The sequence below is a fragment of the Cucurbita moschata genome, unplaced genomic scaffold (assembly GCF_002738365.1).
Source record: "Cucurbita moschata cultivar Rifu unplaced genomic scaffold, Cmos_1.0 Cmo_Scf00041, whole genome shotgun sequence".
In the NCBI taxonomy this organism is placed as follows: domain Eukaryota; kingdom Viridiplantae; phylum Streptophyta; class Magnoliopsida; order Cucurbitales; family Cucurbitaceae; genus Cucurbita; species Cucurbita moschata.
Window position 1 is genome coordinate 1644596 of NW_019268557.1, and position 15586 is coordinate 1660181.

General features: G+C 37.8%; 3 protein-coding genes across 4 annotated transcripts; all 3 read right to left on the reverse strand.

Annotated features, from left to right (window-relative positions):
* Positions 1 to 1969: 1969 nt before the first annotated feature.
* Positions 1970 to 3116, reverse strand: LOC111433155. The gene is made up of 4 exons (XM_023070107.1): positions 2781 to 3116; positions 2450 to 2563; positions 2265 to 2345; positions 1970 to 2179 (listed from the first exon to the last, which is right to left on the reverse strand). Exons 1-4 carry the CDS (start codon positions 3003 to 3005, stop codon positions 2102 to 2104), a joined length of 498 nt encoding a protein of 165 aa, XP_022925875.1. The 5' UTR covers positions 3006 to 3116; the 3' UTR covers positions 1970 to 2101.
* A 753-nt stretch (positions 3117 to 3869) lies between these two features.
* Positions 3870 to 11242, reverse strand: LOC111433149 (pleiotropic drug resistance protein 2-like). Its single transcript, XM_023070101.1, has 19 exons — positions 10521 to 11242; positions 10314 to 10434; positions 10110 to 10198; positions 9644 to 10019; positions 9472 to 9562; positions 7927 to 8827; positions 7678 to 7838; positions 7259 to 7362; positions 7011 to 7176; positions 6845 to 6919; positions 6640 to 6776; positions 6221 to 6553; positions 5842 to 6132; positions 5688 to 5771; positions 5390 to 5523; positions 4980 to 5207; positions 4726 to 4897; positions 4316 to 4570; positions 3870 to 4229 (listed from the first exon to the last, which is right to left on the reverse strand). Exons 1-19 carry the CDS (start codon positions 10898 to 10900, stop codon positions 3960 to 3962), a joined length of 4368 nt encoding a protein of 1455 aa, XP_022925869.1. The 5' UTR covers positions 10901 to 11242; the 3' UTR covers positions 3870 to 3959.
* Positions 11243 to 13222: 1980 nt separating this feature from the next.
* Positions 13223 to 15548, reverse strand: LOC111433156 (protein BUD31 homolog 1). 2 transcript variants are annotated; one of them, XM_023070109.1, is made up of 4 exons: positions 15312 to 15548; positions 14884 to 14996; positions 14617 to 14804; positions 13223 to 13616 (listed from the first exon to the last, which is right to left on the reverse strand). In XM_023070109.1, exons 2-4 carry the CDS (start codon positions 14975 to 14977, stop codon positions 13461 to 13463), a joined length of 438 nt encoding a protein of 145 aa, XP_022925877.1. In that variant the 5' UTR covers positions 14978 to 14996; positions 15312 to 15548; the 3' UTR covers positions 13223 to 13460. The 2 variants fall into 2 exon arrangements, with proteins under 2 accessions (XP_022925877.1, XP_022925878.1); XM_023070110.1 differs by having other exon boundaries at positions 14884 to 14982; positions 15312 to 15540.
* Positions 15549 to 15586: the final 38 nt, after the last annotated feature.

Consider the following 15586-nt stretch of genomic DNA (forward strand, 5'->3'; position numbering starts at 1 on the left):
TTTTTTTTTTTTTTTTTATTTTTCATAAAATATATTGAAATAATAAGATTTTGTGGGGGCCGCCATATTTTTTTTCACTTTTGTCGCCACTTGTACTGTATAACCCTCTCTCTCTCTCTCTCTTTTTTTTTTTTTTTTTTTTAAGTAATTAATACTCCTTTTTACTTCACACTAATTGTTTTATGATTTTAAGAAATATTAGTCCCATTTAGGTTTAAAAAATTATTTAACAAATTTAATGCGCGCACGAGGAGTGGATGATATCATAAGGGTTGTTTGGAGAAAAGCTTGGAGATTTATAATTGGTTGCTTTTCTAGATGACATTTCTATTAATAGCTAGGTTTTATGGGAAAATATGTAATTTGGGTTTCATGTGTTCTTTTTGTCGAGTCAACTACCCCTTTCCATTCTCAATAATTATTGCAACTATGCCCTTTATGAAATCCACTTTTGTTTTTGGGTTTAAACTTCTGCTCATCCTTCCATGTTTTCCATAATTTACACGTTCTCAATCTATTTTAGTCAAATACTACGTCTTCTAAATGAGAGTGATGTTAAAGATGCGATGGTTAAAAAATACTGAAAAAAGAATTTATAATTATATGTATGTGAATAAGGTGAATTTGGTGAATTAACATAGCCAACTAGGCATGTGGAGAATCAATTTTAGGTAAGTTATTAACAAAATTTACAAAATAATTGGAACAAAATGCAGACCCGATGAAGTTTAAGTAACAATAATATTTAATATTGGGTGGAAAAATGAAAGTGGGAAGCCGGAAAAGGACAAAAAAGAGAGCACCGTCAAGGGGTGCGCCGAAGCCATGTCGTTTAGCGAGAATCCAGTGATTGAAGTCCACGTGGAAGATTGAAACGCCGCATCCTGGTTTCAGAAACGGTCGGATATTTGTCCCCCTCTCCGCCCTTTCTACTTCCCACCTCTCTCTCTCTCTCTCTCTCTCTCTCTCTCTCTCTCTCTCTAACATAGGATTCTATACCGGTCTAGGAACCGAACCAAACCAAACGTGGGTCGGGTTGGAGATCTACATGGCATGGTATTTTCTTATACAAAAGAAAAAAAAAAGAAATAATTGAGAGAAAAATACATTAAAAGAAAAGGAAGAACAAAAAACAAAGTAGGATATGCAATGGGGACGGGGAGAGGGTTCTCATCACCTAGTCGTCGACAAATCTAAATCAAAATCTAAATCTAAATCAAAGAGGATATGGGAAATATATGGTTTTTTTATTATTATTTTTTTTGTTGGAATTAAAGTGAATGAAAAAAGCATGATGATATTATTTTTAGTTATGGGACAAAATTATATTCCTTCCTTATGGGACCCCGATGCTCTTTGTCGCCTCCCATTTCTTCTTCTTTTTATTTATTTTCCAAATTGTTTCTCAAAATTCTTACCTCAAAACAGAATCTTAACAAAAACCACTTTAATTATAGGAGACATGTCCTCCCAAACCGCCACCCACCCACCCACCCACCTTCCCTTATAATATATTTCCCCTATCCCTATAACAAACAAATGGTACCACCACCTAACCACGGCACCGAGGCTTTTAGGGCTTGGCCCAATCTAATATTTATTCACTGGCTTCCTTCTCAGACCTTGGCCCAATCTAGTATCTATTAGGTTCCTTCTCAGACCTTGGCCCAATCTAGTATCTATTAGGTTCCTTCTCAGACCTTGGCCCAATCTAGTATCTATTAGGTTCCTTCTCAGACCTTGGCCCAATCTAGTATCTATTAGGTTCCTTCTCAGACCTTGGCCCAATCTAAACGAGAGGCTAGGCCCAGTCTACTATTTAGTGGGGCGACCCCAATCTAAACTAACCTAACTATTTAGTGGGGCGACCCCAATTTTCAAAGCCATTTGAAGAAACAAATAAGGTATAGGAAATGAAAAGATTATATATATAGTATGGTTAAAAGCAATACATACATACATACATATATATATGTGAGCCACCCTAAATGAAATAAAAAGAGAAACAAATCACTCAAAACAGACATAAACAAATTAAAAGTTTAAGAATGAAGAAAACTAACAAAAACAGAAACAGAGGAATTAATTCAGGGGAATTGAATTAGGAAGTGTTGTTATCCACATGCTTACTCAGTTCTTCCAACCTCTTCAGCCTCACCCTTTCACTTTCACCAACCATCTAAAAATAACACCGAATTAAGTAATCTAGATGAGTAATTAATTAAATAAAAGAATAAGAACTGAAGAAGAAAGCTACTACTAACCTCCATTAGTTTTGATATACACAGTACTTTCTCGTTGTTCTTTTCATTGAAAGCATCGAGGGCATCTTTGTACTCTTTCTCCTGCTCCCACCAAACAATTCCAACCATTTTTCTTTTTATTTTTTATTTTTTATTTTTTATAGAACTATAATTTGTAGAAACGAAAGTAGAGCCATGGAAATCACCTTCTTTTGGCATATTTGTCCAAGAGGCTTTAATTCCTTGTTTAGCGTATCAATTCTCTTACGGATTTGTCCAATTTCCTTCCTCGTTGGATCTCCATCTATGCCTTCAAGTTCCTGTTCATCATTCCACATTTAATCCAAAATTTCTAAATAAATTAAAATCAAACTCTCACACAATCAGAATTCCAACACAAATTGCAGTTGCAAAGATGAAATAGAAAAAAAAAAAGAAAGGAAAACGAAAGAGTTAGGGTTTAGGTTTTAGGTTTTAGGTTTTAGGTTTTAGGTTTTAGGTTCTAGGCCTTAGGGAGGGAGGAAAGAGATGAACAACCTCTCGAATGGAGGCCAAACGCCTTGATTCTTCCTCAACTCGGCCGAGTCGAGCTTGAAGTTTTTGCTGAAGTTCAGTCCTCATCCGCTCAATCTCCTCCTCCTTTTCCCTAAAAGCCGAAAGCGCCGATTTGGACATCTCTTCATCTTCTTTGCTACTGAAACTCAAATTTCCAGAATTCTGCAACATTACTTGAAGCTGCTGCGGATTCTGCTCGTTCTGCATCTCTTGATTTTTCCTTTTTCCCTCCAGAGGATGCGCTTCCGTTCTTGCTTGTATGAATGAATGAATGAACGAATTCCCTCTCCTCTCCTCCCCTTTCTTTTCTTACGCCGCTGCTTTTCTTTACTTTTATTTTTTTTTTCTTTTGCTTTTACAATGGATCTTCAAATTCTGACCCTTGGATTATCCACGGGAGAACAGACTTTTTAGTAAAAAAAAAAAAAAAAAACAAAATTATATTTGTATTTAATTAATTGATTTTTGAATTTTGGGGATCGGTCATATCATATCCAAATTACAGCTCAATTTCATTTGCTTCGTTGTTGCGGTCCTAAGTTACGTTATTTTAATTATTAATCCATAGGACCACTTATTTATTTATTTATGTCATGTATCAATATTTTTAAATATTTATAATGAGGAATTAAAATATGGAATTTTGGTTAGGGTGGTGTAACCGTCGGGTGGAGTAGCAGCGCCGCCACTTGTTACGCAAACCCCACGGCGGTTGTCGGCAGGTCGCGCCACTTTTGTGCGGCGGACGAAAATGAGTAAAAAACGACAGGACAGGATCGACTTTTCACCTTTATCCATGTTAATAGTTTATTTATGGTCTCAACCCAATCATTTCCCATTTACTTTTCCTTTATATCTATTTTTTATTCTCTCTTATTTCTTTTATTGCTTTATTCCTTTCTTTATTTTTAGATCTTAATTAATCTCTCATTTTTTGCTTTTCTTTATTTTAATATTAATTTCTAATACGAATGGCGGGCAAATCCGTAATCTTCTTCAAAAGTTTAGAGATTTATTAGACATCTTTTAGAGTTTATATACTGGAACCCGTAGTTATGGGTAAAAATAATATAAAGAATAGAGAGGAACTCATTGGGTTTCCCCCAATTCAGATTACAGACAAGTTTTACAGTTTAGTAATGGAAAAAAACATAACAAAAATCATCTCTTTTGGAAGTTGAGGAACTTCATGCTGTAAGCAAACACAAAGAAGTAGATGAACACCCAACCAAAGTGCGCCAAAGCAATGTAAGGGAGAAAGTCGTATTCATATCCAAATGTGTCTTTCAGGAAGGCTTTCACTGGGATCTCCCCTCTCCCTGCTACCCGGAGGTTACCTTCTTTGTTACCTACTTGGGATGTCACTAACCCATTGATCGTCCAAGCGATTGGAGATAGCCAGTAATACCATCTCCACCAGATTGGGATTTGCTGCATTTCATATCAGAATCAATGGAAAAGGAATCAATGGAAGTGCATTCTTGGTGGGAATCAATGAAATATGCAACTTCACTTACTGTTCTTGGAACCATGAATCCGGAGAATAAGTTCCAGAAGCTGAGGAAGAAGGACATGGCTATGGCTGCTATTTGGGGGCCTGGAGTTAGTGCAACAATCATCATCCCGTACATTGTGAAGTAGACAAAGCACATCAAGATGAAGTAGTAGAACCATAGGAAGTTTGTTGCCTTCCACTCGAATCCCATCATGGAGAACAGTAGTAGAGAGTAAATTATTGTTTGAATTGCGTTGTAGATTGCTTCTATGGACACCTGCACAACAAGGGAGTTCCACATTGTCAGCTTAAATGGTTAACGTCAGCCTCACGATTTTAAAACGTGTCTAGGGAGAGGTTTCCACACCCTTGTAAGGAATGCTTCGTTCCCCTCTCCAACCGATGTGGGATATGAACAGAGTTGTTTGTTACCTGAGAGAATGCATAGGGGAGTGGAGAGTACATGCCAGCAGCTCTTTCACGGTAGAAAACTGTTCTCTCTATGGTTATCACTGGCTGTACTGCAGCGGCATTACTAGCTCCCAAGAAGAGAATAGCAGCATACATAGCACCCAAGAAGTTCCTCAGGTCCTGTTCTTCATCACTGTTGAATTGAGCAATAAATGTGAATGAAACTTGTTGAAGTTCAATAAATACAAAATGTGAGGATGGGTTTTGATCAATACGTTTTTTCTCCTTTGTTCCAGAAGATAAGCCCAAACATAAGTCCAATAATGGTTGTCATGAAGAACCGCACCGCGTTGTATCGAGGGTTCCTCCAGTATGACCGATACCATTTCCAGAAACAAGCTTTGTACTGAACATTGAATGACTGAGAATACTTGGTTGGGAAGTGCAGGTCTTGAGATCCGGGAGCTGGTGTACTCAGTTCTTGGATAAGTTCTTGGTTTCTCCTGAAAAATTTATAGAAACTTATGAGACTCCGGTTAGGAATCACGACTCTCCACAATGGTATCATATTGTCCACTTTGAGCATAAGCTCTCGTAGTTTTGCTTTGGGTTTTCCCGAAAGGCCTCAACTAATGGAGATGTAAGGAAGAGATGAGTCAAAGAATTGAGATAAAAGTGAACGTACTGATAAAGCGCAGAGTTGGCGTAAATTTCTGCAAAATCCACATCAAGTTGAGTCTCAACAGATGAAGCTGTGACATCAAGCATCCATGTAGCAGGATTGTAGCCATCTTTAATCTTTGGAACCCCTGGAACACTCTGTTGCAGTTCAAAGGAGCGTTAGTAAAAGTATATGTAACGGCCAAAGCACATGTTTTTAAAACGCGTCGGCTAGGGAGAGGTCTTCACACCCTTATAAAGGGGGTGTTTCGTTCTCCTCCCCAACTGACGTGGGATCTCTTAGTTGACTAATAAATTCTTACTTCAAAATACTCGACGAGCCTGTGAGAATGGTGACCAAGAGATCCAGCATAAATGACTTGTCCACCTCGTTTCATCAGCAGCAGCTGTTTCAAGATCAAAATATAAGCTCATTTCACTTTTGAAAAGAAATATAAGCTCATATCAATGTCATACCTCATCAAAAGATTCAAAAATATCAATGCTGGGCTGGTGAATTGTGCAGACCACAGTTCTTCCAGTATCGACAGTGTTTCGCACCGTCCGCATGACAATGGCTGCAGCTCTAGCATCAAGACCAGATGTTGGTTCATCCATGAAGATGATAGATGGATTAGCCACCAGCTCTACAGCTATAGTTAACCTCTTCCTTTGTTCTGTTGAAAGACCATCTATCCCAGGAAGTCCAACTAAAGCATCTCTCAGAGAGTTAAGTTCCACCAGTTCCATAACTTCTTCCACAAACATCTACAACAAAGACAGACAGAAATTTAAGGATAACAAACTTCAGGCACATCAAACTGTTTTGTTCTCCAAAAATTCAGGCAAATGAAACCTTTCTGGTAGCTGTGTTGACACTTGAAGGAAGGCGGAGCCATGCTGAATAGAGCACTGATTCGTAGACAGTAAGGTGTGGGGAATGAATATCATTTTGTTCACAGTAACCTGACACACGAGCAAATGTTTCTTGATTCTTAGCATATCCTGATATATTAATGCTTCCTTCAATGTATCCTCCTGTCTTTCTTCCAGCTAAGACGTCCATTAGAGTGGTCTTTCCAGCCCCACTGACACCTACGAGTGCTGTCAAGACACCAGGTCTGAAAGCTCCACTGACATCCCGCAGTAATTGAAGGCGGTCTTCATCAATCCCTTGACTCTTCATTTCCTGAAGAATTTGAACAAGAGAGCCATCCATTAGCCTTGTAAACTCCATTAACTTTCAAAAGAAAGCCGTAAGAACGAGGAACTTACAGCAGGCATATCCACATAGTAATTGACATGGTTAAATGCAAGGGAAAGCGGCTGAAAGGGCAAAACCATTCCTTTCTTTGCTGGACTATTTGAATTATTCGCCACATTTGAAGACTTTGCAGGTTGCGTTTGAGTACCTGTAATTAACCACACATTCAGACAAGACCATCCCAGAAAACAGGGATTGAGCTCTCAAGTTTCTTACCTCTGGATGCAGAATATGGATTTTTCTTGTTGTTATTTGCGTCATCAGCAATGGCAGCTCTTGAATCGCCCAAAGCTGAATTTGGTTTGTCAGATGGGTCAGTAACAGCAAAAAAGAAGAGATTTCATGGAAAATTCTTGAATGGAAACCAGAAGATTTGGCTTACGGTTGAGGAACGTCAATGAAATGATGAAGAGTAGGTTGAAAAGAAGAGAGAACCCAAAGAGTGCAGCAACACAAACCCAATACATTTTATTAGTATCATAAAAGTCTCTTGAACCAAGGAGAATCTTCCCAACTGTAGTTCCATTTAATCTGGGATCTGTTGGAGGCTGCATCAAGCCAATACAGGTTTAGTTTTGGAAACTAATGACTTGTTTGTGACATTTGATTATGATTTTATGAACGTCGTACCTGATTCCATCTGTCGTCCAGAAATTCATTAATGACAATTGCATTTTGTCCATACATCATAGGAGACGAGTAGTAACCCCATATGATCCATGGCTCTATGTCACCTGCAAATATCAAAGATATGTAAGTACTACTAATATCCAACCTTGGAAGAAGCTCAGACTTCATTGGAATCCGCATGGTCGTATTCACATAGAGATTGTGGCTTGTGGGTCAGGCTTGAATTGTAACGGCCCAAGCACACCACTACTAGATATTATCTTCTTTAGGTTTTTTCTTAGTGAGTTTCCCCTCAAGGTTTTTAAAACGCGTATGCTAAGAAGAGGTTTCCACATCCTTATAAAGAATGTTTCGTTCTCCTCCTCAACCAATATGGGATCTCGAAATAGTTAAGAGGCAAGAGGGTTTAGTCTACTTACTTCTGGCAATGATGAAGCCACCTAATACAAAGACCATTAGTAGAGTGAAACTTCCCATAGTGCTTGCAATAACTTGTACTCTCCCAGCTGCAGCAATGAACCGAAAGAGGGAGAGAGCCATCTGATGGATTCCAAAGTAGGCTAAGAGTTGCCGGAAAAACCTAACAAAAGGAAGCTCATGTAGTGTTGGTAAAAGTTGGACACTTCTCCAATTCAAACATTGAATGTCAGATGGTAGGTTCAACATACCTGCTAGCAGCCGGAGCAAACCCAATTGTGTAGTAAGTAAGGCAAATCCAAATGCCTGATTCCATCAATGATAAAGGAATTCTGAGTACCCAAATTGGCAACCCAAAAGCCCAAGCAGGAAAGAACAAAGAATCCCTTTGCTTATAGAAAACAGGCAGCCTGACGATGGTCAAGGCTAGTTCTGCCATTCCATTAAACATCATATTGATTAAGCTAAAGAACAGTGCTCCAAAGAACTTTCCACCTCCTTCCACAGTGCCCACTTTCATTTCTGTCCTGAAGAACACCGTCATTGTAATTAAAGACATGATTGTTATCTGAACTGTCTTGAACACATAGATGAATGAGTTACGCTTCATCAAAAGCCACTCCCTTGAAAAACAAGCCTTGAAGAGTTGCCAATTGGACAAGCCATACTTTTGGGTGACCAATGCAGCTGGATGAGTGTTCCTTTTGTCAAAAGGAACACTAAGTTCTGTGTTCAAACGTTGTCCAATACGAAACTTTTTGAATCCTTGTATAAATTCAGGAACGGAAGTGTATCTGTATGGTTGGCTCTTTCTAAACCAGTATTGTTCTTGGTCCTTTTTGGATGTGACTTCTTGCAGGAAGTCAGCTACTCCTTTCCTTTCTGGGCATTTGAAACCCATGAATTCAAAGAACTCAAGAACGTTGTCTCGTGGGCCTTGGTACACAATCTCACCCTCTGATATTAGAATAACATCATCAAAAAGCTCAAAGGTTTCTGGAGCTGGCTGTAGCAGAGAAATGATCATTGTTACATCCATTATGTGAACCATTTGCCTCATGAATTTGCATATCTGAAACGTTGTGGAGCTGTCTAACCCAGTTGAGATTTCATCCATAAACAATGCCTTCGCTGGTCCAACCAACATCTCCCCTGCCACATTTCAAACAAGAACTATGAATAAAAACACCATCCCAACCAAAACCGACTCGGTGTAACAGCTCAAGTCCACCACTAGTAGATATTATCTTCTTTAGACTTTTCCGTTTGGGCTTCTCTGCACCTGTTAGGGGAGGTTTCCACACCCTTATAAATGAATGTTTCGTTCTCCTCCCCAACTGATGTGGGATCTCACAATCTACCGCTTTTGGGGGCCAGCGGCCTCGCTGGCACACCGCTTGGTGTCTGGCTCAGATACCATTTATAACACCCTAAGTCCATAGTAGATATTGTCCTCTTTGGGTTTTTCCTTCTAGACTTCTTTTCAAGTTTTTAAAATGTGTAGGCTAGGGAAAGGTTTTCACACTCTTATAAAGAACGAACGAGTTTTGTTCTCCTCTCCAACTGATGTGGGATCTTACAATCCACCCCCTTCGGGGCCCAGCATCCTCACTGGCACACTGCTCCGTGTTTGGCTTTGATACCGTTTGTAATCGCCTAAGTCCACCACTAATATTGTCCTCTTCAGGCTTTCCCTTCTAGACTTTCACTCAAGGTTTTAAAACGTGTCGGCTAGGGAGAGATTTCCACACGCGTGATCTCACACCCAGCAAAATGGTTGACATGGAGGAACATACCAGTAGTGACACGCTTTCTCTGTCCCCCAGAAATGCCCCTCCTCATCTCATTCCCAACAATGATATCAGCACAAATATCCAAACCCATTATCTGCAACAGATGATTCAGCTTCAGCCAAAACGAAAAAACATAAACACAAACTAAGAACTGAAGGAAGGAAGGGCACAAAACCTTGAGAACATAGTCAGTGAACAAGTTGGTTCTCTGCCCTGAAACTGAAATGGCTTTCATGAACGCATCAATTTCAGGGTCGGGTTTGATTCCAGCTTCTTTTTCTCTCCTCGAAAGCTCTTCCAACATTTCATACCTAGTTCCAACCCCTTGGCATCTCCCTGAGAAATCAAACGTCTCCCTCACTGTCATTTCCCAGTTATGAAGATCGTGTTGGCTGATATACGCAGAAGTCCTCTGAGGAACAAACTCCTTAAACTCGTGCCCACAATACGTGATTCTTCCCTCTTCCTTCAAGTTATTTTCCAGTTTCCCTGCAAGTGCTCGCAGCAATGTCGTCTTCCCAGAACTCGGAGGACCCAGAAGAAGAGTCATCCTACATTTTTACATCGATCTCACCAAATGGGTATCACCTAAACTTCATAAATTATCATGTCCCAAATGAAATAGTATTAAACTCACTCACCTGGAGGGCTTCACCACGCCACTAATATCCTTCAGAATCTGGATTTTCCTCTTGTTGGGTGGGGTCAACCGAACCAAACCAAGCACACTCTGTCAATTTAAATCAAATATATTAATAAAAATTGTTTTTTTTTCCTTTTTTTTTTTATACCCTTCAACCCAATACTTAAATAAATTTCGAAATTTAAAAATAAAATGAAATTACCTCAGCTATATTGAGAAAAACATTGGGCAAAGTGGGGTGCGCTCTGCTGCCGACGTGCAGTTCACCTTCCACCGATAAATGCTCGAACCGGACTTCGATCTTCGGCATCTCAATCCCCACCCTTCAAAAAATTCAACACAAAATCAGCTTTTGACCCAAACCCATTACTCAAAATTTAATTTTGATCCTGTTTATATGAAAACTCACCTATCCGTACGATCTCTGAGCCTTCTCAAGAACTTTTCATTGTCTTCTTCGATGATTTTGAGCATACTCTCCATTAATTGCTGTTTCTCCTGCATTCCGATCTTTGTTACGTCCACCTCATCGTGAACTACGCGTCCGTTATCCAGCACGTGCTTCAGCATCCCTTTTCGGAGGCGGTCATACGTCGGAAGCCGTTCAATCGCCGCCCATTTCAGCTCCTCTTCATCTTCCTGCCGTCCGCTTCGAGTGAACACGTCGGACGGTGCTTGCCATGCTTCTCTGATGCTCGCCGTCGCCCAGCTTCTCTGACTCGTCGACGCCCAACTCCGTCGACTCATAGATCTCGCTAGATCATCAGCCACCATCTGAGCGGCTGCCATAACTATTCAACTGATTCGATCACGCTCTGTATTCTATACGATTAAAACAGAGGATTTCCTTCCACAAGAGTTGATATGGAAGAAAGATTCGGGCAATCAGACGGCGTCAACGGGGAATTAACGTCAGCAACTGCGAGGGGATTGTTGTTGCTGCTGTCGTTTCCGGCGCCGCCGCCATTAATGGTGCAGGGGAAGAGGAATTGTTTGGAAATGGAGGTATGAATTTGGATTGTGGTGAAATGGGGCGGAAATTTTAAAGAGGGAAGCCCGGCAATGAAGGAGAGAGAGAGAGATGGGAGAGGATTAAAGTAATGATGAAGTTGACCGGAACTCCGGGAGGAAGAAGATGATTATACGAAGCAATCTGTATATATATAATATATATATATATACACACACAGAGAGACAGAGCAAACAGGGCGGACGGTCATGCCGATTAATTATTTTATTTATTATTCGATTCATAAATTAAATTAATAAATTCTTCAACTTCTAGATACATAAATTTAATTAGTAATTACATTTTCATCATTGAATTCACATAATTTTATTTTAGTCTATGCTTTATTTTTAATGTTTTGAGACTATAATTCTAATATTTATGTTAAAATTATTTTTATTTATTTTTTTTTTTTTGGTGAAATTAAGGATATTTGAATATGTGTGTTTAAAAAGAATGTGGCGTATGAATATGACTAATTGGGTAGGCAACTTTATTGGGTTCAGATATTATATTGATTAAATTATTGGCATTGTGAATCACATTATTGATTTGATGAATGTGTTGAATAAACCCACGTACTATTTAATCTTAGACAGGTAATCAAGGTTCAATTAGTAGAAAAGGATAGGATAGTTAATTATGATTAGTATAGTTGAGTCAATCATTCATAATCATAATAATAATAATAATAATAATAATAATTTATTCACCAATTTATATGTTTCTTACGTGGATTCTTAATTCATACTTTCATTTTTTAATCATTTATCATTATTATTATTATTATTATTATTTTTTTTATGTTTGAATAATTCCATCTCTTAATGTTCTAGTAATTATAAGAGGTTTGTTCTTTCTTGATTTGTTCTACAGAAATAGAATCTCTCCATTTGCAACATGGTAGATCGGTGACTTTTGAAAAAGGAAAGAAATCGTTTATCTATTTATTTGATTTAATTCTAATGTATCTCAAATAGTTAAATGGTATGTTATTGACCAAGAGGTTATAGACTTGAAATTTGGACCTACCTCCGCGAGAAAAATGAAAAAATTAAATTCTTAATAATAATAATAATTAAAAAAAAATTAGAACATATAGCCCACATATTCAATATATTGGGAAGCTATCTTTGATTATATTATTAAATTAAAATTAGCGTCATGTATCAAGCATTGAAAAAAATATTAATTATATGTAAATAATTTATAAGGCCTTCTAGAAGGGGATCAAATCAATTCAACTGGAAAGACATAGACCAAGCCATAAGCAATCTTATTCATTATGAGCATCAAGCAATTAATTCTATTTTTAGTAAATTAACACTTTTGAAAATTTAGTTTTATTTTAGTATTAATATAACCAATACTTTAATTTAGGCGGTAATGTGATATTTAAAATTTAAAAAAAAAAACAATAATTACAATAAGTCAAATACAAAAGTAAAAAATGAGGAGTATCACGTTCACACGACCAAGTCAAACATTGTAATTAAAGATTCTTTGAGGCAAATTAAAATATGGATATTGTCGGGTTATGAACATTTCAAACTTTGACTTCTTAAATAATTATTAATTTGGTAAATTCTATGAACACAGCAAATATAATATTATTAAAAAATCAAGATAGATTAACGTGTAATCAGGGCTATTTATTTATTTATTTTAAATTATCAGAGCTACAGACTGTAACAGTATTGAGTTTTTGTATTATTTTAAAAAATTATTTTATTTGTAATAATTTTAAAACCAATTATAACATTACTTAGAAATGACAAATGTGTGATGTAGTATTTTATTTAAATAATTCAAATGACAGAGAAGAAAATACCATTTGGATCAAACTTCCTACCATATCCTTATAGTTTAAGGATCTCTACCTAAATTTAAATATTTAATCTTGGACAAATATATTAAATACTTTTGTTAATAAATTTAAATGTTTAACCTAAACAAATGTGTACAATAATATATAATTGAATGGTAGTATGTTCGTGCTCTCTAAGTGAATGCATTTTAAGTATATAATAGCGTCTCATATTGTACTAATCCATGCAAACAAATGAACATTTTATGTTTCTATGGAGGGGATATCGCCGAGCTCATGGGTCTAGCTCAACCTGACCCACAAACCCGAAAAGACGAAGGGAATTTCTTGTCGGTTCACAAGGTCGGGCTGAGAAATAAAACCATATTTAGTTGGATACTAGTTGTTGAGGATTGTTGGAAGGAATCCACATAGCAAATGTTACAATTAGAGTTCTTACCGAAGTATAACTCTGAGGGTATGAACATAGTGTCGAGGTTGTTATCATCAGAGAGACAAACTAAGAGAAGATATCAATCTCCACTAGCGCAGCCCCTGCAACCACAATGCACACACTCAATGACCTTCTCCTCCCTCAGGTGCTTGGGAACCCGGCACACGCACGTTGTCGCAAAGTTGTGATCTCGGGGTTGTATGCATCTTAGACAGCACAAACGTTCATAACCAGGCTGCACAACAGAAGCAATTAAGTAAGACAATGACTGAACACTTCCAGGAATAGAATGAGGTGCAAGCTTCCAAGCTACAACATTTGAGACTACTGATATTAGTCCATTCAAAATCATAGGATTTGATCCCAACCCTTCCGTTTCAAAGGGCACCTAGGTGCATTGTTGTGTGCCTTACTTTTATCTGAAATGTGTACTTGCCTCTATTTGTCTCAACTAATGAAGAAAGGGCCCAGGTTTTTCAAATTTCTGTCTAGATGCCTATTTCTTTAGAACTCATACAACCTATAGATCAAATCCTGTTCAAATAAGGTCGTGGCATTGGCTAGGATGCCTATTTCATAAAAAAAGAAAAAAAGAACCCCCATTTTTTTAACTTTTCAGAGTCTCATACTTCTATATTATTTTTTTCTTATACTCGGTTGGAGAGGAGAACAACATTCTCTATAAGGATGTAGAAACCTCTCCCTAGCAGACGCGTTTTAAACATCTTGAAGGGAAGCTCGAAAGGAAAAGCCCAAAGAAGACAATACTACTGGCGGTGGGCTTGGGATGTTACACTTTTAAAAGGACTTATCTAACTTGCAACACTTCTTCCCAGAACTTAGGCTCAAGAGTTATTTGGTTACTTCATACTCACTTTTCTATAGCCACTTAACTTGCAAAAGATTCTGTGCTAATCCCTATATGTGACATCTTTTTAATAAAGAAACCAACCAATTTCACCCCTAACCTATGTAAGCCAAAACTATTAAGCAAACGAGCAAAATGCATATCATGCCAAGCTTAAAAATTCACCGATCTAAGAAAAATTAATGATATGGATGAAACAATTTTGTCGTGCAGAGGAGGTTCGACACAAAAATAGAATGTTTGGAGGTCAAAGACGAAGAAAGAATAAGCAGAAAATACATGGAGTCATATTAGAATCTTCACATTGAAAGGGTCACAGAACAACAACTACTTGGAACCAGATAACATAGGAGAGGCAAAAACAAACCTTCTTCCATTTTGCAATTAAGTTACGATCTGCATAGCCTTGATCCAAACAGAATTCAAATAATTCCTTAGATATTTCCTTCCTTCGATGATAGAGGTCAAAGACATAGCGGCTTTTCTGATGCGCTATTTTGAATATAGGCCACAGCGTCTCACATTTTCTCTTACCATCATGTGTGTCATTCTCGGCTGCAATCATCAAAAGAGTAAACCAACATCAGAGTCATAAACCCCAGTGAGGAGAGTTGGTAACAAATTGAAGACAGACCTTCCCTCATCTTAGCTTGCAATTCTCGGAGAGTTGGTTCAATTAGCTCCCATCCCTCAGGATACTTGACACGGTTCGTCTTAATCTTGGGCATTTTTTCTGCAAATTTGGAACTAAAACACGACAATCAAATTTAAAATACTTCCAAATGGAACTCGTTAAACCAATAAGACATGCAGAGAAGCTAGTTGAGTTACAGATATATCAAATGTACCAAGATTGAAACCGCAATAGAACTTTAAATCGGACTCCCATGTTGCTACAGGATAGTATAATGCCCAGCTTATACTTAACTCAAACTCCTTTTTCGTTTTAATTCTATTTCTATATAGTTCATCCACATTATCGAACAAAATCCCCAAAAAGCCAAAAACTCAGAAACCCCAAGGCAAAGGGGCTGAACCAAACAGAAGAAGAAAGGGAGTTACCTGGAAAATTTCCTCGTATGTGGGTGATCGAAGACTCGGTAAGTCAGGATCCGGAAGAATTTGAGAAAGATCAAATGGACAGAGAGCGGATCGGAGCGCAGATCAAAGGAGAAAACGTTTAAATCGAGGGAAAGAAAAGAAATTTTTGAAATCGAAGCAAAGCTAGGGCAAAGTTGATGAGATTATGAGAGGAAGGTTCGAGAACGATGGAGGCGGCGGTTCAACTGAACTAGAGATATTTTTATTTTTATTCCGAATAACTCATTTAATATATT